Source organism: Oryzias latipes, chromosome 8 (assembly GCF_053564925.1).
Source record: "Oryzias latipes strain Hd-rR chromosome 8, Olatipes_Hd-rR_3.1".
NCBI lineage: Eukaryota > Metazoa > Chordata > Actinopteri > Beloniformes > Adrianichthyidae > Oryzias > Oryzias latipes.
In genome coordinates this window covers 8,011,844-8,039,200 of record NC_136244.1, presented here as the reverse complement: position 1 = coordinate 8,039,200, position 27,357 = coordinate 8,011,844, and the positions used below count along the sequence as shown (strand labels likewise).

Genomic DNA, 27,357 nt, shown 5'->3' with positions numbered 1-27,357 from the left:
GCCTGGGGCGTCACATGGTAAGGGGTGGGGATTTTACGACACTGCAATCTGCGTACGACACAAACGCTGTCATGGTGACAGGGCGACGCAAGTGACCCGAACGTTAAAAACCCGAATGTTTTATCAAATCTACGTTTATATACTCATTATGTGTTTTTTTTGTTTGTTCCTTACTCTGGTGCCTAGTTTCACTTATTTTATTCTGTTTTATTCAATGAGTTATGTCACTAGAGGAGATATCACGTGGTTCCTCATGGGAGGCGAGCACCGCCATCTTGGTGAGGTCAAGTCACTGCTGCAGTGAATGCATTTGAACACATTTTTTGCATAATGCCAGTTCATTGTGGGGGTTTCAACTGCCAAAATCAGATAAATGAGTCTATGAAGGAGGTAGGTGTATCATTTGATAGGTAAGTATTTTTAATTTTTTTTTCTTTTAAGGCTGCAGGGGCTTCATTAATAGAACACATGTTGACATGCATGTTGCTGCAGGGCTATTATCAACATGCTGTATGATGTACATTTATTTTGCTGTCAATATAAATGTACATTTTATTTTACTAAACCTGTATACAGCATACTAGGCTATTATAGTAATATAGATTTATACATTTCTGACTCAGTGACTTAACTTTTCTTGTTGGTTTCCAATGGATTCAGACTTAGGGAAAAAGTGGGCCTTAGCTATCAAAAGAGTTAACCCAGATGGATCCCTGTGGTACCAACTAGTAATACAGTCTGGCTGTTCAAAACATTTGTGGAAACAGATTTTGATAAGAAGCCAGACTGTTTTTTTAGGGTAAATCTATTGTTTACTTTTGGACTTCTTTTGATTATTATTATTATTATTATTATTATTATTATTATTATTATTAGTAGTATTATTATTATTATTATTATTATTATTATTATTATTATTATTATTATTATTATTATTATTATTATTATTATTAATAATAATAATAATAATAATAATAATAATAATAACAATAATAATATATTTTTATTATTATTTATTGACTTATTATTTATTTATTGTTATTTATTGTTTGTATTGACTTACTATTGATTTATTATTATTATTATTGACTTATTGTTGGGTTTTTCTAAATAATTTAGATTACATTTCAAAGAGGTCTAAAACTTCTAAATGTTTAGAAATTAATTTTAAAAATTCTTTCTAATATTTTTTTTATTTGTAAGAAGTCCTGCAACAGTGCATTTTCATTCAAGTTTGAGCTTTTAAGGCTGACTGTTTCTCTTCTTTAACAACAACAAATAATGTATCTATATGTATATTATATACATAAAATATAATATATTTATATATATATGTATAAATATATTTAAATCTAAAAATATATACAGTTTATAAAAGCTACTTAGACACCACTAAAATCAATAGAAATCAATGTCATGTGGGCGTCATCAACCTCACCTAGATGGCGTCGCGCTCCGCCACCGTCGGCCAGGCTTCTAAAGCGGGTGTGTCTCCTCTAGCGATATAACTCATTGGTTTTATTTTATATTATTTAGACGTTTGTTTTGATGTACAATGTATATTTTTATTTTTTGTACTGGAACTGGTGTTTACAAAAACGTAAAAAAAAGAAAAAGAAAAAAACATTTGCCGATGTTTTCTTTTTCTTCTCTTTTCATATCCCTTCATTGTACCGGAAATGTTTTATTTTATAAAACCATAAATAGAAACCCAAAGACTTCCGGTCAATTTTACATATTTTCACCATGACAGTTTTATTTTTTCACTCTAAAATCTCGAACCTCTGCTAAAACAACTTATTTGACATTTCTGCTTGTGTCTATTCTATAGTTCACATAAAAATACTATAAGGTGCAATGTTAAAATATAAATCGGCAAATTATGGTAATCCACACTTTTTGTTTTCGCACAGCCCGGCTGTGGTGATAAAGTTGCTCAATCCATAGGATTGCTTGAAGAAGAATAACAGATAAACACTTGACTTCCAAACTTTTTCACCATTCTCTGCTTTATTACAGTAAAATGACTTTTAAATAGATGGAAAGCATTCAAGTGACAAGAATGTGACCTGATGACCAAAGTGAGGTTCATGACGGGCTAAAAATGACCTAAATATCATAAACAAATTGATATTACTTTGACCAGAAAAATACAATAGATTTTATTTAATAAAATATTCACCTAATGTGTTATTACTTAAGGCAAGCAACACCACAATATCTGTTAAAAAATAATTATGATTGAATAAAAAAATAGAAATTCAAACATTTTCTAAAATATTAATTATTCATAAATGGTAAATGGTGCATACTTATATAGCACTTTTCTACCTCACCCGCTTTACAGTCCCAATCACCCTATATGCACACACACACTGATAGCAGCTCCACTGCCTCAATAGGCAGTCAAACTAATCCCGATTTAGGAAAGTCCATCACTTTCTCTTTTTTTGTTTATACATATATATGGATGGATGAATGAATGAATGAATGAATGAATGAATGAATGAATGAATGAATGAATGAATGAATGGAAGGATGGATGGATGGATGGATGGATGGATGGATGGATGGATGGATGGATGGATGGATGGATGGATGGAAGGACGGACGGACGTATGGATGGACATGTCTCTTACTATTTAAAAAAAACATCACAGAACCTTAAAATTATACATTAAACATGAATAAACACTGCCGTTCAGGGTTAAACTCAGGATAGTTTAAACGTGCCTTTAGGATTATCCCCCTGCTCTCTTAAAGTCAATGCTTGTAAAAGCTGAACAGGTGCTTTTATTTTGAAAGCATTGGAAAGTGCCTTTCATTCGACTACCGTAAAATCCTGATAAATGGCGCACACCAAATTTAGATTCGGCTCCCTCGAGCAGAATGTCGACTTTATTTAGACTCTACCTGATGCATGCAAGGCGACAGTTCTTTGAATTAGGAGTAAATATTTTATTTCCCTTCTCTGATTGGCTTCTGCGTGTTATGTAAGCAATGACTTTGCTTTAATATTTAAATTTGCCGCTCTCTGTTCCTGCCTTTCAATATTTATAGGTCTGTCGGGATTACATAAGTGTGTTTGTGTTTGATACACCACCTGGGGAATACACCCAGCTGTAAGCAGAACAGAGAGCAAAGCGCTCCCTCTTTCTCTCCTCCTCCTCTTCCATCCCTCCCTCTTTTCTGTTCATCCATCCTTCCATCTGTCCCCCTGACCGCAGTCTGCATTCAGAGCCACACTGACTGCTGCTGGTGGACAGGAGCGAGTGGGAGGAACATATTTCCTGTTTCTTCTTTAAGAAAATAAAATAAATATAAAATGAAGAGACATCCTTCTGGATCTGCTGCAGCAGCAGGGGTGGATTTGGCTCCCAGCCTCCTGCATTACACCATCTTTCCCTTCTCCTCCTAAAAGCAGACAGAAAGCAAACAAGAGGAGTAGAGGGTTTTAGATCACAGCAGAGAAAATGAGTCACATTAGAAGATAAGGAGTGAACGTGGACAGGAAGATGAGGACTGCAGTAGAATGAGGGTCAAAGCGGAGGAGAAGCGCTGCAGCTGGAAGCTCTTCGAGTGCCATTCCGCGTTTCTGAAGAAGTGAAGAAAAAAGAAGTCCACCGTGGAGACGAGACGCAGAAGGAGGAGGGCGGCTGAGGAGCAGGAAGCCAGAGGTTCCTCGCATAACATGGCTGCTGTGTCCTCTGCTTCTGACACTGGTGAGCCAGCTCCCGTCTCCTCCTCATCATCACCCTTCATCGTGATCACAGCATACCATGTAAGCTGACACCCCTCGGTCTGACAGGAGGCTGTTGCCCGGCTCTGCTTCCTGAGCTGCCAGGAGGATCAGTCTGTAAACTTTCCTCTGCTAATCACATTGTCCCCCACATGATCCATCACACCTCATGGCTGCTGTACCATTAAACAGTTCTTATTCTGTTCACATCCCATTCTGTCTGGAAGCAGTAGTCCTCCCTGACCCTGTTTTTTTTTTTTTTTCAAACGTGAAAGGACAGCAGTAATTGAAGAAGAGCATGCTGGGAAGAAATGAAAAGTATTTAGATGAAAAGGAAAGAAGCAATTGATAGATAGATTTACAATAGTGGGGAAAATCAGGATCACTTCTTTCTGTTTCAGGGGACAGCAGAGGCCGCCATCCCCCTGAGCGCCGGTTGCTCATCTTGGGCGGCCCCCGTTCAGGTAAGACCTCCTCGGCCAACACCATTTTGGGGGACAATGTCTTTGATGGCGACACGGAGACCACACATAGCAACGTGGGCCAGACAGAGATCTACGGCCGACGTGTCACAGTTGTGGACACCCCACCGTGGGCCATCCCGTCTGACCCAGAGGACGACGAAGACGCCGATACCACCGACAACGCCGGCGCCGAGTCAGACAGCCCCACGCGGCCTGCACAGAGCCTGGACAGTGAGGGGCCCTGCATGGGCGCCATTCTCTGTCCTCCTGGACCCCATGCCATCCTGCTGGTGGTGTCAGTCACCCAACCCTTTACTGAAATCGAGAGGAGGGCTGCAGAGGAGCAGCTAGGGGCTTTAGGTGGAGGGACTTGGAGGTATTCCATTGTCCTCTTCACATCTGTGGACAAGCTGCCCAAGGGTGTTTTCATTGAAGAACACATAGAGAACACCGGAGAGGCCCTGCAGTGGCTGGTGGAGCGATGTGGAAGCAGGTACCCCAGTGGTTTTGTCAACTTTCTGTCTAAAGGAGGGCTGCCCAACCCTGTTTCTCAAATACTGCCACGTTTGTTGTTTTCCATTCATGGCTGCCCTGCTTTAGCATCTAGATCAGGTGCGTTCGTTCAATTCTAACCTGGAATCACCTGATGCAGCTGATCGTCAGCAGGCAGGAATGGGTCAGGGGGGTTGGGATACAACCAGGGTAGTACATCTTCTCCAGAGCTCGCTTTCAGTGGTAGGGGTGTGGCCTTCTAATGTGCTCATCCCTGATTGTAGAGAGTGGTTGCCATAGAAATGTAGATGGGCCAATCAAGGCTTAAGGAGGACATCTGGTTCCAACATGGCAAAAGAAATATCGCAGACAAAATGGCAACTTCACTTGGTTTGAACCAGAAGCAAGGCATTTTCTATGGGTGACGTACCATGCATTTAGTCCAGGTTTATATTGTACAGTTAGTGGGGCAGACTTGGCTTGTAATAATGAATGTTGAAGGGTTAAAGCACTTTCAGAGAATAAAAAGGAAAAAATAAAGACCCATTTTTAATAAATTAACTATATTTTCTCAAATTAGATTGAGGAGCAACCAAAAAAACATCTTGTGAGCCATTTTTTTTTTTTTTTTTTGCAAGTTTAGTCTCGTTTTTGTCTTATTTTGTTATTTTACACTTGTTTCACTAGTCCAAAATAAAAAAAGACGAACGAACGAACGAACAAATTTGACTTAAACCCCATGGCTCAGTTAGCCATCCAAAAGTAACCACATTTCTAGCGTGTCCAAGAAGTTTTCTTAAATAAACTCAAACACTGTTATGTTGTGTTAAAGTCATTTGATCTTACTTAAGTGCATTTTTAAATCCACCTTTATGTTCTATGTGACTATGCTTTTGTTTTGAAAAAATTAACCGCATCCACTGTTGGACAAGACAATTCTTTTTGAATATCTTTGCAGTCCTTCAGTGTATTCCTTCACTGGCAAAATGCTTCGTGACCGTCTTAAATCTAAAGCTACGTGTAGACAGCCCTTGGGAACGCGCGTTCAAGCTGCCACAACCGTTTTCGGGCTTTACGTGGCTATTGAATGAGCATTGTCAGTTAAACGCACAAACTTTGACCGATCGGGGACTCGAATTTAGTGGTGATTATTAAATGGTGTCACTTTTAGAATTCAAATTTTCATTCATTCATTCAGGATATTCAGCCCCAAAACCACCATTAGAATTCTAATAAGAAATGAAAAAACTGGAAATGAGAACTAAAAGAAGGACAGTAAAGACAGGAAAAGATGTGGAGGAGGGGAACAAAAGCAGCAATTGAGCTGTATTTGGCCGGAGATAGTCTTCTTATCCTTGTAATTCCAGCGCCCTAATACATTTGTCTGTTATTACATGGACTTTCATCTTTAATGCATTATCTGCGTGGACAGTGGACAATAAAGATAAAACTAAAACACACCATTATATCAGAACAAAAGCAGATTATAACCATAATTCCTTCATCAGAAAATGGAAATTGGAGTTACTGATTACACATTCTGTCCTCATATGATTAATTTTTGTACTAATTTTGTAAGTATCTAGTAACATACCCTAGGATGGAGGTGGGATTAAGGCTTTAAATCCTTGTGGTCACTTATAGGTTAGCTGTAGAGAGTTGTGTAGGAATACAGAGATCAAAGATTTTCTGTAAATCTTTAGGTTTAAGGAAATGCAGCTTTGGCTTAAGTGAAGATCCAAAAAAATGCCTTTTTAATCATTGGAGTTTGTCTGCCACTGTGGAAGCCACTTTGTATAAAAAAAACGCCCCTCTTACCCTCCGCGGGTGGTTTCTCACCCAAGCTCGGGTCCTCTACCAGAGGCCTGGGAGCTTGAGGGTCCTGCGCAGTATCTTAGCTGTTCCTAGCACTGCGCTTTTCGTCCTGATGTTCCCATCGCTTGGCACTGCCACATCCACCACAACAGCTTTCCTCTGTTCTTTATACACCACTACAATAGTTGGTTCACCATTACCATCCTATCAGTCTGGATCTGGAAGTCCCACAGGATCTTTGCCCTGTCATTCTCTACCACCTTCGGAGGTATTTCCCATTTTGAACTTGGGGTTTTCAGTCCATATTCTGCACATTATATTATATATATTCGCTACTACTCAAGCAATCCCACTCAGAAGTGTTACATGCAGAGAATGTGGAATGAATGGATGCTGAGAAACTGGAGAAGAACCAGGGACTCAGAGAAGAACTGGAGAAAGCCTGGGAAGTGAAGGTGACAGTGGTGCCTGTGGTAATTGGAGCACTCGGGGCAGTAACCCCCAAGCTGGAGGAGTGGCTACAACAGATCCCTGAAAAGACCTCAAACCTCTCAGTCCAGAAAAGCGCAGTGCTAGGAACAGCTAAGATACTGCACAGGACCCTCAAGCTCCCAGGCCTCTGGTAGAGGACCCGAGCTTGGAGGAGAAACCACCCACGGAAGGGTGATAGGGGCGTTATTTATTTATTTATTTATTTATTATTGTATACTTATAAATAATTTATTATTACAGAAATTCTTAGATTAGTGGTGTGTCTCATTCAAACCTTGACCAAAATTGTCCAGTTGTGGTTTGTAGTGTTTCAGATCACAGAAAAAAATGGCTTTGATGAAGGAAAACCCCCTTTCCTGTTGTTGTTTTTTTCAATTCCCACATTAACCAAGAACTATTACAATATAAAAAGATCATCTGTACCAATGATATAATCACTGAACCCATCATCTCTGATGTCCCTTGTAGGATTCTAAACAGTGACGAATTCATTCCATCCAGCGTTTTAAAAATAGAAATATAAAATTAAAATTTTTATCCACCCCATGTGTCCACTACGGTCACAAAAACAACTGCCACCGTTCAATGGGGGGCATTGGCAGAATCTTCAAGATTAGCTGCCAAAATGCAATTTTTAGAAAAATTGATGGCGTGGTCATGAATGTGAAAGGCAGTCATATGGTGATGACATCATTACAAAATCAGACGGCCACGGCGGGTTCATCACAAAAACTCAGTTCAAGTTTGTTTGAGACTTTTGCGTCCGAAGGAGGTTCTGCAGAGGAGGAGGGGAGCGGAGATGAAGCCCGTCGGCTTCCTTGCCTACTGCTGAGGAATATTTCACAGCTATTTCCACAGGTTCCTGCCAACCTACCAACCAAAGTTTGTTCCCCTGTTAAGAGAAATGGCATCAGCTGCCTTAGAAACGACCCGTAAATATCCTGAAACACTAAGGAAGATAACCACTGAGAATAATTATCCTCTAGATGAATGAATGATGGATGAAACTGGCCTCTTCTGAAAGAAGCTGCCCTCTCGCACAGCTGATGAAGGGGAAGGACGGGCTTCTGTTTTTAAGGCACAGAGACACAGAGTGACAGAGTGACACTCCTAATGTGGTTTATAAAGTACACTACAAAACACTCTATTACTCTGAATTAAAAAAAAAATCTTCATGTTGAGCAATGTTCATTAATAAATGTTTTACAAAGCATCACAAATATTTCAGAAGTGTTTTTGATAAGAAAGGATCAGTGACGGACATTCTTTGGTGGAGAGGGGTGGGGTGTGGTTCTCCGTTATTTGCGTATTCGCGGGTCTCTCTGGTCCCTATCCCCCGCAAATAAGGGGAAAATACTGTGTATATATATATATATATATATATATTGTGTATATATATATATAATAGATAGATAGATAGATAGATAGATAGATAGATAGATAGATAGATAGATAGATAGATAGATAGATAGATAGATAGATAGATAGATAGATAGATAGATAGATAGATAGATAGATAGATAGATAGATAGATAGATAGATAGATAGATAGATAGATAGATATATTCAATTCAATTTTTAATTCAATTCAATTCAATTCAATTTTATTTGTATAGCCCAAAATCACAACAACAGTCGTCTCGATGGGCTTCGAAGTAAAACATTAAATCAAAAGGATCACGAATACAAAGAGTTCAATAGAAAAATACTAAAATGAACTAACAAACTGACTAAGCTATACTGGCATCCCTGCCCTTAGACCCCCCTTCGCGGTAAGGAAAAACTCCCAAAAAAAACGGATTCCGGAAAAAACGAAGAAACCTCAGGGGTGCCCACATGAAGGAGGGATCCTCCCCCAGGACGGACAGGCGATTTACCAGAAATCTTAGAGAAGAATTAACTTATCTAAATCTACAACTACATATATAAAAGTCCAGCAGACGAGCTTCATCCAGCCGTGGTTATCGGGACAGTCAAAGGCACGAGTCGAGCCGGAGACAGGAACCACAGCCAGGTGTAGGAGCAGGAGCAGAGACGAGGTACTCGGTCAGGTACAGAGCAGAGACGAGCCAGAGATGAGCCAGAGGCAGGATCCACAGCCAGGTGTAGGAGCAGGAGCAAAGGCGAGGTAAACGGTCAGGAACTGGAGCACGGATGAGCCAACTGGAGTCTGGAAGCACTCCCACTCCCCAGGAGGGGAGAGGAAAAGAGGGACAATACATGAATCGCACTGCACCAAACAGAGGCATGGAGAACTAAATGATAAATTATGATCAAGAATAGAGGAGAGGAAGGGTAGAAGTAAAAAAGGAAAGAGGAAAGAGGACAGAACCCCAGTGTACCATAGTTACCCCAGCTTCAACTTCTAGCAGCCTTTTAAAAGAAATAGTTATTATTAAGTTTAATTTAAACAAACTAACATTAAGTTAAATAATCTCTGAATACTAACTAGTCTGACAATAAGCCTGTCCAAAGAGGAATGTTTTCAGTCTAGCTTTGAATGTAGAAACTGAGTCGGCCTCTCTTACATGAGCTGGGAGTTTATTCCATAAGACAGGGGCTTGGTGGCTAAACGCTCTACCTCCAACCGTACTTTTACTAATTCTAGGAACCACAAGCAGTCCTGCATTTTGCGAGCGAAGTGTTCTGATTGGTTGGTAAGGGACTATGAGGTCCTTAATATAGGACGGGGCCATTCCATGTAAGGCCTTATAGGTTAACAGGAGGATCTTGAACTTAATTCTAGAATCAACTGGGAGCCAATGGAGCGAAACTAACACAGGAGTGATGTGATCTCTTCTGCTGGTTCCAGCTAACAATCTAGCAGCTGCATTCTGAACAAGCTGGAGACTTCTTAAGGAACTCTTAGGACACGCTGCTAACAAGGAGTTACAGTAATCCAGCCTCGACGTAACAAATGCATGGATGAGTATATATGTGGGTAGATTGCAGGCCATCAAAATTGAATAAGCATAAAAATGTAAATGTATGTTTGTGTGTGTGTGTGTATATATATATATATATATATATATATATGCACACACACATACATTTTCATTTTTTTGCTTATTCAATTTTGATAGCCTGCAATCTACCCACATGTCCTTCGGTCAATCGCGATCGACATAATGAGAACCCCTAGTCCACTGTATATACTGTCCAAGGAACACTCTGTACTCCAACCCCAGCCTCACCCAACAACTTTTCTTCACCCTTCTTGTTAGAGTTGCTCTTTTTTATTAGTAGTGCAGTAAGCACAAAGGTCTGTCTTCTTTGTATTCTTCTCAGCATCAACCACAATATGCCAAAACTCAGGTCTCAGAGTTACTGTGGTGCTTTTGCCATAATGAGCATCAATGCTGTCTCCTCATTTATATGCAGGATCGACTGTGGCTGGGGTAGAAAGATTGACGTCTGGTCATCGCTCGGCGCCTGGCCTGTGCCAATGGCCGTTGTCAAATTCCTGCACTGCTACTGTACAATTTTTAACAATCGAACAGTGGCAGTAGGAAGGCAACATGCGGTTAGGGGGGTTGGGTGGAAATCGGCCAATCATCAGATGATTTGGGGGACCTCGGAGAACCACCCATCAGTCTAACTTTAGTATACATTCTTGGCAAAAATATCTCTTACCACTTTGGAACACAAAACTCCACAACATTAGGATAATACGCTCCACTTTAAAATAAAATTAAATTAAAGACACATTACAGAGAACATAGCCAAAAAAATAATGATTCATGTCTGTAAAGCTGAGACTTGACTGTGAAGATCAATAACTCTGATAAAGACTTTCCAAGACATGTTACATTTTGAAAAAGTCCTAACATGGACACCGTACTCTGCAGTTGGTAGAAACCGCTCTACGTACAGTACAGAGGCCATCGATTCCTCTGTTCACTGAAGACACAAAAATGATCATTTCCTTTAGGTGGTTGGCGGTTTTTGGCTTTTCAGATTGGATCATTTTCCTGTGGGTCAAAAAAATCCAGAGTTATTGACACCAAAACAAGATGACGACAATCCATATTACAGTCATTTACTATTTAGTTTTGAAATTAATCATCATTTTGTGTGAGACCAAAAAATAGTAACATAAAATCTTTATTTGTAAATTATTTCAGAAGCTTAAAGGTTAAATTAAAATATCAAAGCACTTAGTGAAATAAAGAATGAATTTCCATGAGATAAAGAGGTTAAATACCACAGGCTTGTGACTTGATATACTTCTTTAACAAATGTATATTATCAAGGTATAATGGACTGAGTTGTCACTCTTTTTGATAGACTGCCATAAAATGCTTTTCCAAAGTATGTTTACATAAAAAATTGCAAATGGATTTGCCAAAACCCTTGCAACGTTACATTTTTGTTTTCCTTTCCAGATTTTAATACATTTCCCTTCAGGGTTGAAAAACAAACAAACAGGGAAATTAAAAAATAAAAGGTCTACAGCTGAATTTTTGTGTTGAAACGTGTTGCAGGTACCACTCATTTGATAACACGCGAAAAGAGACGGAGGACAACACCCAAGTACCTGAACTGATGGAGAAGGTGGAGGAAATGATCACTGACAACCAAGGTAAGCTGTACCTGCTGTTCTGTCTGTTTTTTGTGCTTGTTAGCTTTTAAAAACGTTGGATTTCGGCAGTTGTGATGTATATTCCGTTAGAGTTGGAGAGCAGAAACTAAAAGATTCACTGATACTGCCATGCAGGCTGGTACTTTGAGGTGAACGAGTTGATACTTTTGGAGGAAGAACAGGCCAGGAGAGCTCTGGAGGAAGAGAGGATGCGGATGGAGGAGCATGCAAGACAACGGGAGCAGATGATTGGAGGACCCCCCAGAGGTATGAGTTTTGCGATGATGATGGATGAAGGAAATTCCCCCTCTGATTCCAGTTATGATGATTTTTTTCTTTGGCTCATTCAGTTTCTCTCTGGATTCTGCCAACAGAGCTGCGGTTACTGCTGTTGGGCTGGAAGGGCGTTGGAAAAAGCTCAGTGGGGAACTCCATCCTCGGTCGGCGGTACTTTGAATCAGGCCAGGAGACGGAGCTGTGTTTGAGGAGGCAAGCGCTGGTCTGTGGCCGCCGGGTCACCATTGTTGACACCCCTGGCTGGGACTGGTTCTCAGTGAGGCGAACCCCAAAGCGAATCCGGCAAGAGACCCAGCGCGGGGCGGCTCTCCTGCGGCCTGGGCCCCACACCCTGTTGCTGGTCCTGCCAGTCGTCTCCTCCCTCACAGCCAGGAAACGCAGAACGCTGCTGGCTCACATAGAGACCCTGTTCGGGGACGATGCCTGCCTCCACACCATGGTGCTCTTCAGCTGTGGGGACTGGTTGGGGCGCACACCCATTGAGGAGCACATCCTCAGAGGCGGGCGGGATCTGCAAAGACTGCTGGAGTACTGTGGGAACTATTACCACGTGATGGACAGCAAGACACCAGGCAAAGACAGGAGTGTTTCGGTCCTGCTGGATAAGATAGAAGAGATGATCCGGGAGAACGGGGACAAGGCCTTCCTCCCCATCCAGACGGAGTGGTGTAAGTCTTACTTCATACAACCTCAATGCGTGTTACAGATTTCAGCAAGTTAACAAAGGTTTATTTTAACACATATCTTAACACACATCAAACATTTGTCGCTACAGCATCCTAAATGTGTGCGTGAGCGTGTTGCTCACATCATTGTTTTTCATTGTTATGTAGAGTCACTTCATTATATTGAAGATTTTCGACCATTATTGGTTTTAGACCCGATCTAATAAAAAAGGCGTTTTTGGTGTTTCTCTTTTGCCATTTTTCTACTGATGGAGGACATATATAAAGAAAGTTACATATATAAAGAAAGTTAAGATTAAAATGACTTTTGACTTTATTCAAATCAATGTGAATCATGAGCAGACGAAAAGATGCCGTTTAAAATAGACTGTATTTGTGACGTAGAAAAAAAGGCCAGGCAGGCCACATTTTCCCTACTCCACTCCTTTCTGATGTAGCATCTTGTAGACGACTACTGTGTCTTCTGCACTATGAGCTACCCTTTACATTACCTTTTTTTTTTTCAACAATGTGCCTTATATATGGATTCCTTCTGTTGCAAGCAAGGTTAGGTGTTATTGTGAATATACCAACGTGACTATACCACAGTGTCCATCTGTGTTTTTTTCACGTTACTAACATTGACTGTATAAGAAAACTAGACTGAGTGAACCCTCTCCAGTTGTTTTCCAATTAAGAAGTTCCAAGAAAACTAATAATCTGGAGCACCCCGTAGTTGTTTTCCTCATCTGAGCTGGTATCTGGCTCAAAACTGTACGGCTGGATAGCTTAGTATTGCTTACCGTTTTTGTTGCACTGCTAATGTCAGGTTGGGGTTGTAAGTTAGCAAGAGAGAGTGTAAACAGAGAGTTCTCAGCTACTGGGAGGGAAAGGGGGAGCGGCATTGCTCAGGCCCAAAGGTCCCGCCTACAACTCAAAGGCAAATTTCAAATGAACTTCTGCCGCACTGCAGGAACTATATCCTAGAAAATGGCACAGGCTTTTTGATTTTGGCTAAAAATGGCGTGATTACCAAAAGGCCGCTGGGAAAACACACAGTGATGGGAAGTGCATGTCATTCTTTGAAGTCCACCCCCAATCATATGTTGATCTATTCTAAATGGTTTCCTAGTGGGCATAAATTATGCAGAGTGGCAGAAAATTGCCTCTGAGTGGTGGGCGGAACTGTTGATGCGGAGTACACTCATTTTCCATCATCCCTTTGTTTACACCCTCTACCTCTACTATACAGCCCCTCACAACCCCAAGCTAACATTAGCTGTGCAACAAAAATGACGAGCAGTATTGGAGCTATCCAGCCGTACAGTTTGGAGCCAGACAAGAAAAATTAAGATGTTCATGGATCTAGGCCTGGGGGTTCCCAAATCCAAGCCTTGAGGGCCGGGCCCCTGCCAGTTTTCCAGAAACCCTATCTTATCTGCTGTTGATTACCTGGATCAGGTGTGTTTAGCCAATTAGGAGCTTCATCGGCAGGATAGTTGGAAAACATGTAGGACACGTAGGCCCTCCAGGCCTGGATTCTGACACCCCTGATAGTCACCTACAAGCGGATGCATCAGAATGGAGCGGAACATGGAGCTTGGGGCCTGCCGATTGTAGCAGATTGTTCATTACAACTTCTAGCTTATTCAAACGTATTTTTTCAGCTGTTCCTGATTCACAACGATTTAAATGAAGAAATACTTAGAAACGCAATTTTAATCTTAATTTTCATCACATATTTCCTCTATCATGAAAAAATGCTACAAGAACTTGTTACATCCATCTATCCATCCATCTTCCTCCGCTTATCCGGGACCGGGTAGCGGGGGCAGCAGTCTAAGCAAAGATGCCTAGACTTCCCTTGCTCTGACCACTTCCTCCAACTCCTCTGGGGGGAGGTGAGGTGTTCCCAGGCCAGCCGAGAGACAAAGTCTCTCCAGCGTGTCCTGGGTCTTCCCCGGGGCCTCCGCCAAGTGGAACATGCCCGGAACACTTCCCCAAGGAGGCGTCCAGGAGACATTCGGACTAGATGCCCAAACTACCTCAACTGGCTCCTTGCAATGTGGAGGAGAAGCAGTTCTACTCTGAGCTCTCCACGGGTGACCGAGCTTCTCATCCTATCTGTAAGGGAGCGCCCAGCCACCCTACGGAGGAAGCTCATTTCAGCCGCTTGTATTCGTTCTTTCGGTCATGACCCAGAGCTCATCACATTAGGTGAGTGTTGGAAGGAAGATCGACTGGTAAATTTAGAAGTTTGCTTTCTGGCTCACCTCTCTCTTCACCACAACGGACCGATACAGTGACCGCATAATGGCTAAGATGGGGGTTCATGAGTAAGCTTATACCAGACCGCTGCCTCTCACTATGAGCAAATCCAGAGTTTTAGAGAGTCCAACCCTCTCTAAGGACTGAGCTTCAGAGCCCAGGCTATGTGTGGAGGTGAATGGTGGATGGTATAGCCGGAATTTCACAACCTCGTGCACAAGCTCAGCCTCCTTCTCTCCCAGAGAGGTGACGTTCCATGTCCCAAAAGCCAAGTTCCATGACCGGGGTTTGGGCTGCCGAAGCACCCGCCTTCAACAGTCACCCAAACCAATTTGCACCGGCCCCTTTTGAGGTCTCCTACGGGTGGTGGGCCCATGTTGCTCCTTCAGGCTGAGCCTGAGCGGGGCCCGTGGGAAGAGCCCCAGTCACCAGGTGCTCCAGGGTGGGGCCTCGGTGACGCCAATCCAGGCGACGTAACTGGGTCCTTGATTGAACTTCTCATAAAAGGCCAGAGTTTAGCTCCGGGGATCACTCGAGCTCTCAAACTGACGGGGGAGAGAACTTGTTACAGACACTAAAAATACAGTTTTCATTGGAATGGGTCTTTAAAACTGAACATAAACAAGAGCAGGACTGCTTGTCAAAACAAGATGGTTTTGAGGCGACCCATAATCTTCCTGCATCTTAACCCTGTAATCTGGATTAGGAAATTTGAAATGACAGACGCAGACGCAGAACCGCGCAGAATCCACATGCTAGTTACAGGTAAACACCAGGGATGCAACAATTCACTTTCCCCACAGTTTGGTTCAAACCTTAATTTTTGGGTCACGGTGTTGTTTCGGTTCTATATATGATTTGTGTTTTACAAAAAAAAACAAAAAATTCAGAATTTTTTTTTTTTTTTAATTTGCTAATAAGCAAAGAACTATGAAGAAAAACCTTATAGTTGGCTTCTACTGAGCCCGGTGTAATCTAATAAACACAAAATAACTAATCCTTTCTAATTTAACACAACTGTTAGACATTTTCAGCATAAATATGATGGTAGGCAGTAGGTAAACGATTCACTTTCCCTACGATTCGATTCAATAGTGTAGCATACAGCATATGTGTGCACTCACGAGCAGGAGCTACACTTCTGAAATTACTTTTCCCATCATGCAGTGCTGTAATTGACTCCTCCCACTGTCTAAAGCACTGCTAGCTAATGGTAGATAAGGAATCTGCTCTGCTTTGTTAAACTAAAGGCTCCCTTTCACTTAGAGTCGGTTATATTGCAGTTTTTTTCTACTTTATCACAAATTTTGTTAATTTCTTGAAAGAAATTGCTCAAACAAATTTCTATAAATTATAAATTATGACAAAAATTCTCCTCACTTTTAGTATAAAAGATGCTCCACTCCACCTTTTCACATCCATATTCCCTCCTTTTTGTTGCCTTGGTCTCCACTTTGTAGGAACCCATTTTTCATCGGGATGCTCACAAAATAAGCATTTTTGAATATTTTCATATCTTTAATGGTTCATATTTGAACTGTGTGCTTTGTTCTACAGTGAGTGAGGAGAGCTCGTACTCTTCAGACAACACAGAGCCAGAGGACGACTGCAGAGGATGCATGCTACAGTGACGGGCTGGCAGCAAAAGAGGCAGAAGCTCACCGACTCACCTGTGTTGTTCTCCAAGCATCACCTCAAGTAACTTTAACCTCATCTAGATATCCCTCACGTTCTCTGAAGAGGGGGAAAAAATGAAGGCTTAGAAAGTCTGTAAAGTGACAAACTAGACCAGATACACTGTTCGCTGAGCGCGCCTCAGCCCGGACTGTCAGTGGAGGTTAAACCACATTTCTGCTAAAGAGTCTGTGTTTGAGCATCACTGATGAACTCGGATTCAAAGGGCCGGATCACATCTGCCTGTTAACAGAAGTGAACAATACGAATGTCCGCTGGTTTTAAAAGATTAAAATAACTTAAAATATCTTGTAACTTGCTTCATGTAGCAGAAGCATGCATATGGCTTTCCCATCTCCACCTCACCAGGTGGGAAACACGTTCGTTTAACAATTGCAGGTTAAATGTCGCTAAAAGTTTGATTAGATTCAGCTCAGGGGGCAGTTTTCCACATATTTCTTTGGGGAATTTTTGCAGAAATCCCTAAGCTGTAAAAAATGATTCTGATTGTAAGTAAAAAATGTTGCACTTTAAATGCAGTTAGCTTTCCTTTTTTTCTAAACTAATTGAAAAGAGGTAGACATGGATTATACCTTTGCTGAGCATTCAAGAAAAGCTCTAGAAAGCAGTTAGGAAGAAGGGCTGCTGCTGAAAGTGTGCAGCCTCAGATCCCGGCGGAGCAGCGCGGGCTGCCTCTGCTGCAGTCATGCATCCAAGAGCAAATATCGACCAGGTACGTGCCTCAGCATCAAAGCCTGCGAGAGGGAGCACAGCCCTGCAGCAGCAGTCCTGTATCCAGGAGAGGCTACATCAAGCTTTTGCATGCTATAAAGAAACACACAAAAAAGAAACAAAACCTCAAGAACCAGTTGAGCTCACATAGCCTTTTACTGTCTGCTACTTTTTTACATCCACCAGCTCCTTACGGGAGACCAGGTGGCTTGAGAGCGACCTCAGCTAACATTGCGTCACCGCATGCAAGCAAACCGAGTGCCTGTCGAGTTGCAGGCAACCTCACTTCTCAATCCTCTGGCTTTTGCTTGAAACTTTAAATAAAATAAAAAAACAATAAACTATCCTGGCATCTCATTGCGCCACCGTACCTTAAAAGAATAGAGATGCAATATGGGAAAGGGGGGTGTTCAGTTAGTGACAAAAAACCACTGCCTCGCGGTTGAAAACTCATTTTTTCCTACACAGATGTGTTTCACAGATGCTTCTAGTGACATAAGCCACCCAGACCGTTGAGCATGACCTCCATCCCTGCTCCATCTGTGAATATGTTGTTGAATCCACAAATACCTGCAGTGTGTGAACTTATGTGCAAGTGTAAGCTGTTAGCAAAGCACTGTGTAAGCTCTGTTTTAAAGTAGCCAAAGTGATGTTACCAGCTGTAAAGTGATCACCTCATCAGTCCCTTGCCCTCCCACTGACTCCAATTAAAGCTACAAAGAAGTTTTTTCTGTTTTGTCCTTATTTATTGACAGGAATTCTCATTAACCCTTGTGCTATCTTAGATGACCCAACCCTTAAATTGACGTGTTCTCCCTACCATGACAAAGGTGGATAAAGGTGGAAAGATTTCATGTAATCTATGGACACCAGTGAGGATCACAAATCATGTGGAAAAAAAAGTTCAGCACACTGTGTAGTGGGTCTAGATGACCCAACTCCCAATTTTAAAGTGCCTAGGATAGCACAAGGGTTACGGACCCACTTCAATCATCGTTTGAACAATTTTATCCCTGTAAAGCCCAAAGAATTGGCAGAAAATTTCATTTTTTTACTAAGATGATTTTTGATTCGTTTAATAAAATCTTCAAAAAAAAAAGCAATTAGCAATATTTTTTACAAGATAAAGATAGTATCAATTACTTCACATTGGGTGATTTGTTACGTTTTTTGCTCATAACAATGTAAGTTTAAGATGCAAACATATTGACTTGCGTGTTCAGGAAAAAAGCCTTTTATTTACCCACTGTCTTAAATTTGATCCATACGTTTTTAACATTGTGTAACTGTGTTATGTAAAACAAAAGCGGGTAAATGGCCGATGGTATAAGCGGGTTAAAGGCTGACGAAGTGTGCATTATCAGAAATTAACGCACGCCATGGAAGCCTGAACCATTTGACGCATTGATTAATAAATAAGGCATCAGTTCAGAGAGAAAGTTCAGGCCTTACTGCTTGTTTTTGTCCAGATAATGAAGCAAAAGTTTATTTTAAAGAAAACCAGTGCAGTGATATAGAAAATTTAAGCTATGTGACCGGAAGTTTTTTTTTTTAGGTGTGCATTATAACTGTGCATTATCACTTTTTAATGTACATCCAGCAGCCAATCAGAATCAAGAATTTACCTGGACCATGGTATAAAAAGAATTAAATATCAATAAATTTTTCTTTCTTTTTTTTTTACAGCAAGTAGTCATTTAAAAATGAATACCAGTAGATGAGTTATTCTTGCCATAAAATTTTGAAAATTAGCTAAACTTTTCCCGCCAAGTGATTTTAAGATTTCATGGAAGCAGTCATTTTAAAATAAGCAGGAAAAGCACTTCTTTTCTCACTGCCCCTAGTGGAATTATGTTGAACTACAGGGTAGAACATGGACCGAATTATAAACAATGGGTTTTTAAGGAAGGTTTGGATCATGCTAATGAGTTAGGGGTCTCAGAAATGCCTTTTTCAAATATGAAATGAATGGTTATATAGGCTTAAAAATGTTCCCAGTGGTCTTTTAATTATAATTGTGCTGTTTTTAGCCAAAATTTAGAAAACCTGTGTTGGTTTTCTATGACAGAGTTTCTGCAGAGCAGGAGGAGTTCATTAAAAATTTGCTTCTAAGTTGTGGACGGATCATTGATGCAAAGGAACCCACCCTCCCTTTTCCTCCCCATTGTCTGTTTACATGCTATCCAGCTAGCTTATAGACCCTCACACCCCCTACCTAACAGTACCAGTCTAACAAAAATGGTGACTACTACTGAAGCTATCCAGCTGTGTAGGTTTGAGCCAGATACTAGCTCAAAAGCGGAAAACATAGACGTAAATGAATCTATTTGTCTACAAGCAGATGTATCAGAATGGAGCAGAGCAGGGAGTTTGTGGCCCATCCTGCGTATTTTCTACAACCAGAATAAGCTTTTTTTACAACTGTGTTTTTCGTCTGCTCCTGTTTCAAAATCATTTGAATAAAGAAATACTCAGAAATACAATTTTGAGCCTAATTTTCTTTCTATATGTCCTCCATCATCAGAAAATGGCACAAGAACATGTTAAAAACACCAAAAACACCTTTGTCATCAAAGTGGGTCTTTACAAGATGAGTGGAAGTGGAAATTATATTCTACCGCCACAAGGGGCAGTTTAGCAACGACAGCCCTGGCTGAATAGATACAATGAGTTATTTTTTTTCCATTTGAAATGGTATTAAATAATACACTACCGACTATTTCTGTCAGAATCATTCTAAATAAGGCATTACAGTTTAAATCAGTGCATTTACACACACAGCACCACCAAAGGCCACTCTGCTTTCTCGTGGATAAACTTCGATGCATATTACCTCTGCACCATTTCCACTTTGGCTTGCCTCCACAGCACTATAGATTACCCATCAGCCACCTGGACCAAAGCCCAGGCCAATTACAGCATTTCCACCGAGGGCTAGTTATAAAATGAATGTGTGCATTTTTGTGGATGATGCAATTCAAGGTGTGCCTGGGTCAGCATCCCTGTCCCGTTTCCTCTCCTCTTCCTCCTCTGCTCTCATCTTCTTCTGTCTGCAGGGAAGTGCACATTATTTTTTTAGCCTCCACAGGAATGAAGAGTCTGAAGCGGCAAACCGGCCTCTGCTACACAGAAATAAAAGCTTGATTCTGTGTGGTCGCCTGAAGGACAAGGAGGCCCTCTTCGTCTCCTCCAGATTGGTCTGATTATTTGTTCAAGGTCAGATGACATTAAATAGAGGTTCATTCAACTCGGGTTTCCTTTGTCGCATTTTTATATCAGGATTATTTCAAATGCATTGAATCTTTTTTAAGTCATCTTTTATTCTTTTTTCGGAAAAACTGCCTAAATAGTTTCTGTTTAAATGATAAATGTTCTTTTTAGTTTTATAACATATTAATAAACTTTGAATATATTCTCCTTTGTACATTTTTTGGCTATGTAAATCAGAAATGATTCATTGACACGAATGAAACATTTTAGAAAACAAGGAAATATGAATAATATTGTTATTAGGATTATTTTGGAGTATTCCTGGTGATGAGTTATATGATTTAGTTTTTAATGTTTCATAAGACTTAAAAATGACAGTCACAATAACAGGTTATTAACAAAAATCAAATCCATCTGATACGTTTCACAAAGACACACACAGGACGTCACACACCAAGCATATTTATTAATATTTCCAAGCTTTCTTTGTTTTGCTCTGCAGCATCTTCATATTTTTATAATTTTGACAGAATATATTTTTATGGAGAGCCAAATATTATACTACATTTAAGGTTTAACTTGATTTATTCTTGATATTGATAATGCCGGTTTAGCTCGTGCTGGTTTGCAGCGCCTTCCGTCCGTGAAACCAGGGTTCGAATCCGGGCTGCTCCCTATTCCCTTCTCTACCTCTGTGCCGGTCCCAAGCCCGGTTGCTTTGAGAGGGTTGCGTCAGGAAGGGCATCCGGTGTAAAACATTGCCAAGTTTACCATGCGACTTGTTCGCTGTGGTGACCCCTGATGGGAAAAGCCGAAAGAGAAAGAAGATTCTTGATATTGATAATCATCTTTTTATTCATATTTATGTTCGAAAAGTTAAGTTTTAAAGGTTTAATTGGTTTAAAAGTTTAGCTTTAGTGTGTACAATAAATGTTTATCTTGTTCGGCCCGCAACCTAAAGCGTGTTTTGGATAAAGGCCCCCTGTGCGACTGAGTCTGACACCCCTGTAATACGAGTCTAGAAAATTCATGCATTTTTGTGTGTAAAATAGGTAAATAAAAATGGGAACACAAAAGGATGTCGTCGAAGTGTGTGAATGGGGGGTGGGTTCACTCGCCCGGGGAGTAAGTTAGTGTAGAACCGCCACTGGCTGCTCGTATGCCCAACATGAATTTCCAAATAATACAGAAATATACCTGCAAATAACATCAACCAAAGAACATGTGTGACGCCAGGAAAAGAAGCAAATCCTGGAACCATTTCCCTTTTGAGGATCTAACCGGCTCCAAATCCAACCTGCACCTGAGAACTGAGAGAATCTGAAAACCAGAGCAGATCATCACTGACTGAAAAACAGATCAGCTGCTCAAAGCTCAGACACTTAGTTATTTTAAATGACAGTTTATACTGTCCTTGATTAAAATCTTTTTATTTTATTTTATATGTTTTGTTGTGTCACATTTTAAATGGTAATATTGTAAATGGCGTGTACTTATAAAGCGTTTTTCCACCTTCTTCAAAGGCCCAAAGCGCTTCACAGTCAGACCCATTCACCCATACACACACATTCACACACTGGTGGCGGCTCCATTTTAATGTATATTTTGTGTTGTGGTTGCAATGTTTTGTGTTGTTTCACTATAAATTTGTTTAGAAATAAAAAAAATATTTTAAAAATTTATCCAGTTGCTAGGAGGATTGTAGTTTTTTTGTACTTTATATATATATATATATATATTTTTTTTTACATTTTATCAGCAGTGAACAAATAAATGCATATATATAAAAATTTTAAAAAGCACATATTACGTAAAACACGTTTTTTTAGAATTATCAAATCATTTTGTGCATAATTTCCTATTACTAATAAAATAATTAAAGCAACAAAACAATCTGCAGAGCTGATTGGGAGCTGAAAGATTGGGCTCTTTTTAGGGAGCCGAGCCAGAAGAAATGGTTCTCCATAAGAAGAGTTGGAATTTCCATCATCACTACACAGCGGTGAAGAAGAGTCTTTGCTGCATCGTCGCTGTGATCTCATTCCTTTGTACACAAAGGGAGAATATTTAGGTTAATTTGGTAGAACATTTTATTTACTGAAATTAGAAATCAGACATTGATTTATAAATATTACATTTCTCCAAATAAATATGTTTATCCACGCATTCAGCACAAATAGGCCAAAATGTTAATTTAGCAGAAGGATTTCACAGTTCTATTTCTTTTATGAATTTGGTATTTTAGAGATCATTTTATTTTTTTAACTGATATTGCAAACAAACAGTATTTGCTTTAAAATATTTTATACATGAAATGTCATTGTGTGACAACTACATTATGATTTTCTATAAAAGAAACAGATTTGGGAAATCATAAGTTTTATTGCTACATGACTTAACATGTGATGACTCTTTCATGACATGCTGGTCTTTTTTGTTCCGTTCTGAGGCAGTTTTGTATTCTGGTCTATAGCTTCAGTCTGTCAAATGCTTCACAACCTTGAACCATTTCAGTACAGTTTGATTCATTGTGGTTCAGGAAGCTTTGATTTCTCCATCACTATATATCTCCACTGTGGCCCCCCCACATTAATAGTTCTGTGAAGTCATAATAAGAAGAACGTTTGAGTGTTGTAAAATAAAACTGCTAAAATATATAAACTATGATGTAAAATATATTCTGTTTGGTGAAGATTTTTGCTACTTAGGTGTCCACAGTAGTGATTATGAGTGCAATGAAAGGATTACACCATATTTATGACTGAGGATACTGTCACTACTCACTATATAATGCATTCGTCATTTTGTAGTGCTGTCCGAATCTACAATTCCAAAAAGGAGTGCCCTGGAAACATCGATGCTCACTAGATTGTGGTTTATATTTGCCAATGCATTGCGTCGGAACATTATTTGCCAAAAAAAAAATATACTTACTAAACCATCGTTATCTTCAGAAGACAGTGGACTCAAATAATTGTTGCAAAACACTCATATCAATGACATTTTAACTTTGTTAAATTAAGGACGTCATTCACCGTTTAAATAGAAAATAAATAAATAGTGAGCATAGTGTCTGACTTGCTTTTAAAATTCAGGGCACTAGATGGTGAAGGACTATAAAGTTTTTAGTAGTTAGGGTGTAGGGTGAGATTTCAGACACAGCCTATAATTAAACACTGGATTTCGGAGCTCATTCAATTCCTTCATTTTCATGGTATTCACACATTAAAAATAAACCAAAAACACTGTTTAGTTTGAGGTTTTTATTATGAGACAACAGAATTGTAACATTGAAAGGGTTAAAATGACTTTCTACAGTCAGGTTAATAAGGTCCTCACACAGGAAGTTCCATTAATATTGGAGGTTAGAAACATTAATTTCTTAATACATGTTAAAGGTTTTTTATAATACTAGGATTTAAATACATACTTTGTTTATTGAAGGCGTAATGCGGACAAAACGTACTAAACTGACATGCTGATAAAACACAAAGTTGCTGTTTCTAGTTTCAGCCACTAGATGTCAGCCCTGAGCTCTCTTTTGAGCTTGGTCTGTCTCACTTCTTCCATCAGCTCTTTGAGGTACTCGATCTCCCGGGTCAGAGACTCTGCCTTCTCCGTCAGCTCCACGTTCTTCCTCTCCAGCACTGCATGCTCTGCCAGCAGTGAATCTTGCTCCACCCTCTTCTTCTGCCTGTAGCGCGTAGCAGCAGTCTTATTCTGCTCCATCTTCTTCAGCTTCTTGTCCTTCGGGGACTTCAGCGTTGTCCTCTCAGTTCCACCTGCGGCCCGGGAAGACCTGCCTTCATCAACCACCATGCTGGGAGAAGCGGGTGGGCTCGGTTTGGGGTAGGGCCTGCTTCTGTGGGACCTCTCTGTTGGGGAGGTTGGTGGGGAGCACTGAATGACCTCTGGTGTGGTGGTGACGGACACTTCGCTTTTGGGGGCCAATACGAGGATGATGCGAGCTGGGGAGAGGGAGAGCACAATCTTGGGGACCTGGGGAACCACAGACGCTACGATGGGCTTCACCTCACTCTCAGGGACATCCACCTCACTTCCCAGGTCCAGAGTGAAGTCTGGAGCGGAGGGAGAGGCAACTGCTGGGAGAGAGGGGATCGGGGAGGCGGGCTCAGATTTGATCTCCAGCTCTTCTTGTGGATCCGGGACGCAAAACGGAGAGGAAAGAATCTCCTGACTGTCGATGTGAGATTCCGAATCATCCGCAGCACCATCAGCGGGAAGGTTAGGAGGGAGTTCAGGAGGTGGGGGTAAGGGCTCGGGGGCTGAGAGAGCTGAAAGGTGGAATGAGTCGAGCTCCATGGGAACATCCAAGGATGCAAGGAGATCTTCTGGAGAGCTTGGGGACTCTTCCGCAGGACTGCAGGAGCCAATCAGAGAGTCCAGGTCAAACTCGCTCAGGTCCACTCTCTCAGCCATCCAGTGCAGATCACCGAGCACGTCCTCTGAGGAAACAAAACCAAACGGTTTAACTCATCACATCAACAAACCCAATTCAGTTCCAACTTAAGTCCTGCTTTCTACCTTTTCTGTCATCTGAGAACTTTTGGCCGCTTCTCAGCTGATCTAGGGGATCCAACCAAGGGAGGGACAGCAGGTCCGACTCATTCCCACCCTTGTCCCTTTGAAGGAGAGATGAAGGTGAAGGAGGGGGAGAGTAGAATCGAGGGGGGGAGTAGGGAGAAGATGGCGAGGAGGAGGCAAGGGGTGACACGGGTAAAGCGTCCCCCTCCAGCGAAGCTCCTCCTTCTCCTTCTTGGTGTCCGATTTTGTCGGTGGGTGCGAAAATGGAGTCCATGCCTTCAGCCATGGGAGAGGAAGAACCCCAAAGAAGGGCCTCCATGTCTTCCAGGCCACACTGTGAGCTTGTCATCATCATGGTCATAGTGGCTGTTGTTGGTCACAAATGGAGTGTGTGACGATGTTGGGGTAGCGATGAACTCTCTTATGCTGTCAGAAGCAGCAGTGCTGTAGGTTTCCACGAAGGACCTGGAAAAGACAAACGTGGGTTTTGATGAAAATCCAGCCGTAAATATTCAAATCTCCATGTTCAGTTTCCATTCCACACTTGAGGGGGGAAACAGCGCCCCGCTCGCTGCTAGAGCCGAACACGTGACTCGACGTCACGTAAACGACTCTGACGTCAATCCGCTTCAAGGCCAGCTTCCGTCTCCATCTTTGACAACTTCTTTGTCCTCAAACCGCCCACAGAAAGCCGCCATTTTAGCACAAAACTGAGCCATTCTCTGCCACGTTGCACTTAACAACCGCCGAATAAAGGTGGATTTTTAGCTAAGTATACTTTTTTTAAATAATAAACGTAAATAGACGACGCCATTCGTTCTTGTCAGTGTCAAACAGACATCCTATTTAATGAATCACCGCTTATCGTTTACGTCATTACAAGTTACTTAAAGTAGTTTACATACAACAAACAGCTGCTACATGTACATAAATGGCGCGTGACTTTCATGTAATTATTTAAACAGCCATCTATAATATCACAATGAATAAACATGAACATCTGTCACTGAATCTGAAAATAAAAATACTTACGACATTTTTGCTGGATTAGAAGTGACTCAGTGCACTTGCTGGATGCACTGTTTTGTTGGTTGCTGCTGGGTCGCGGCACACGTCTACACTGCCATTTCGGCAAAACACTTTGTGTCTAACAAGGTGAGTCTGTCGCTTGGGTTCCCTCCGGAGAAAAAAATGGCGCTAAGCTTCGTGAGGCGGTTATAAGAGCTGCAGCGTAGCGTACAGTGAGTGCCGGTATCCTTCCGCATTGTTCATGGTACCACTCCGCCCACCACTCTGATGTGCCAAAGAATTCGCACTAGATTTTCCAAAATTATACAACGAAATTTATTGAAATTATTTTACATACATTACATTCACAATGCCATAGAAATAGTAAAGAGACAACTATTTTTTGTATGAGTAATAATCTGTTTGTAGAACAGTAATAGCATCCAATACTGTGACTTAGATGTAGTTGTTTGCTTAATTCAAAGAGACTCAATCAGGATCCACAAAAACACTACAATTATGTTTAGCTAAACACTACAAAATCAGTGTAAACATATAAGAATACAACAATTAAGATATGGAAGCTCAGAAGTGACATATGCAGTTAGAATCGTCAGTCCTGTCATCTGCCAGGCTAGATAGAATTAGCATTTTTTTTCACTGCACTGAAACACATGAAAAGTGTGTCCAGACTGCAGGGCTTCAGTGTTAATAGGAAACATTAAGGGCCCTGAAATAAAACCTGGAGATAAGACAGTTTCCTTTGACACAGAGCTTATGAATGTCACTATTATAAATAAAATTAAACAGCATTAACATATCAAAAGTGATTATTTTTGACCGTTTGAATTGATTGATTTACAAAAAAATGTAAAAGAGATTTTCATGAATAAACCAATGACCATAATGGTTACTAACATAGATGTCTGGGTGGAGAGACACTGGTTCAAGGAACTAGCAATGTCTGCCTGACTGTAGCACCTTAACAAGGCCCTTGTAGGTACCATAACCAGTCGGTCTGCAATAACAGTTCGGGGTCCTTTTGACTGAGGATACGGTAGCCCCACTTGGACAAACCACGTAGCGTCGAGATCTGCTCGGGCTCTACATATTTTCATTTCACGTTTCCTTTTGTAACCCAAAGTTCTTTTTGTGTCTGACATTATTCATTGTAGTTTTTATAGAGAGATTTTGCCACAACCCACTTTGTCAAAAGATCTGTGGTTGTGCTGCTCCACATGAGCGAACCGTGTCTCTGAGTAGAGCAGCTGGACTCGTAGCTTCGCAGTCCGTTCAGTCAGTTCAGCTGCAAATGCACCTAATAATAATCATAACAATAATAAAAGCACGTTTAGAAGATAATCTCGCTCTTTG

At 40.9% G+C, this 27,357-nt stretch overlaps 2 protein-coding genes across 4 annotated transcripts; one reads left to right on the top strand and one right to left on the bottom strand.

Moving 5' to 3' along the window:
* Nucleotides 1-17,947, top strand: si:dkey-110g7.8 (GTPase IMAP family member 8). Of its 3 annotated transcripts, none has more exons than XM_078950829.1 (6): nt 1-278; nt 4,141-4,696; nt 11,487-11,584; nt 11,720-11,851; nt 11,959-12,549; nt 16,372-17,947. In XM_078950829.1, exons 1-6 carry the CDS (start codon nt 116-118, stop codon nt 16,443-16,445), a joined length of 1,614 nt encoding a protein of 537 aa, XP_078806955.1. In that variant the 5' UTR covers nt 1-115; the 3' UTR covers nt 16,446-17,947. The 3 variants fall into 3 exon arrangements, 2 of the variants coding, with proteins under 2 accessions (XP_078806955.1, XP_023813491.1); XR_013657553.1 differs by lacking the exon at nt 1-278 and adding an exon at nt 3,228-3,722 and having other exon boundaries at nt 11,959-14,763; nt 16,372-17,344; XM_023957723.2 differs by lacking the exon at nt 1-278 and adding an exon at nt 3,228-3,722.
* Nucleotides 17,948-23,888: 5,941 nt separating this feature from the next.
* atf4b (activating transcription factor 4b) lies at nt 23,889-26,245 on the bottom strand (the record flags this gene model as incomplete). Its single annotated transcript, NM_001278862.1, is given in 3 exon segments — nt 23,889-24,896; nt 24,976-25,440; nt 26,008-26,245. Coding segments are annotated over 2 exon segments (1,311 nt in total). The 5' UTR covers nt 25,337-25,440; nt 26,008-26,245.
* Nucleotides 26,246-27,357: the final 1,112 nt, after the last annotated feature.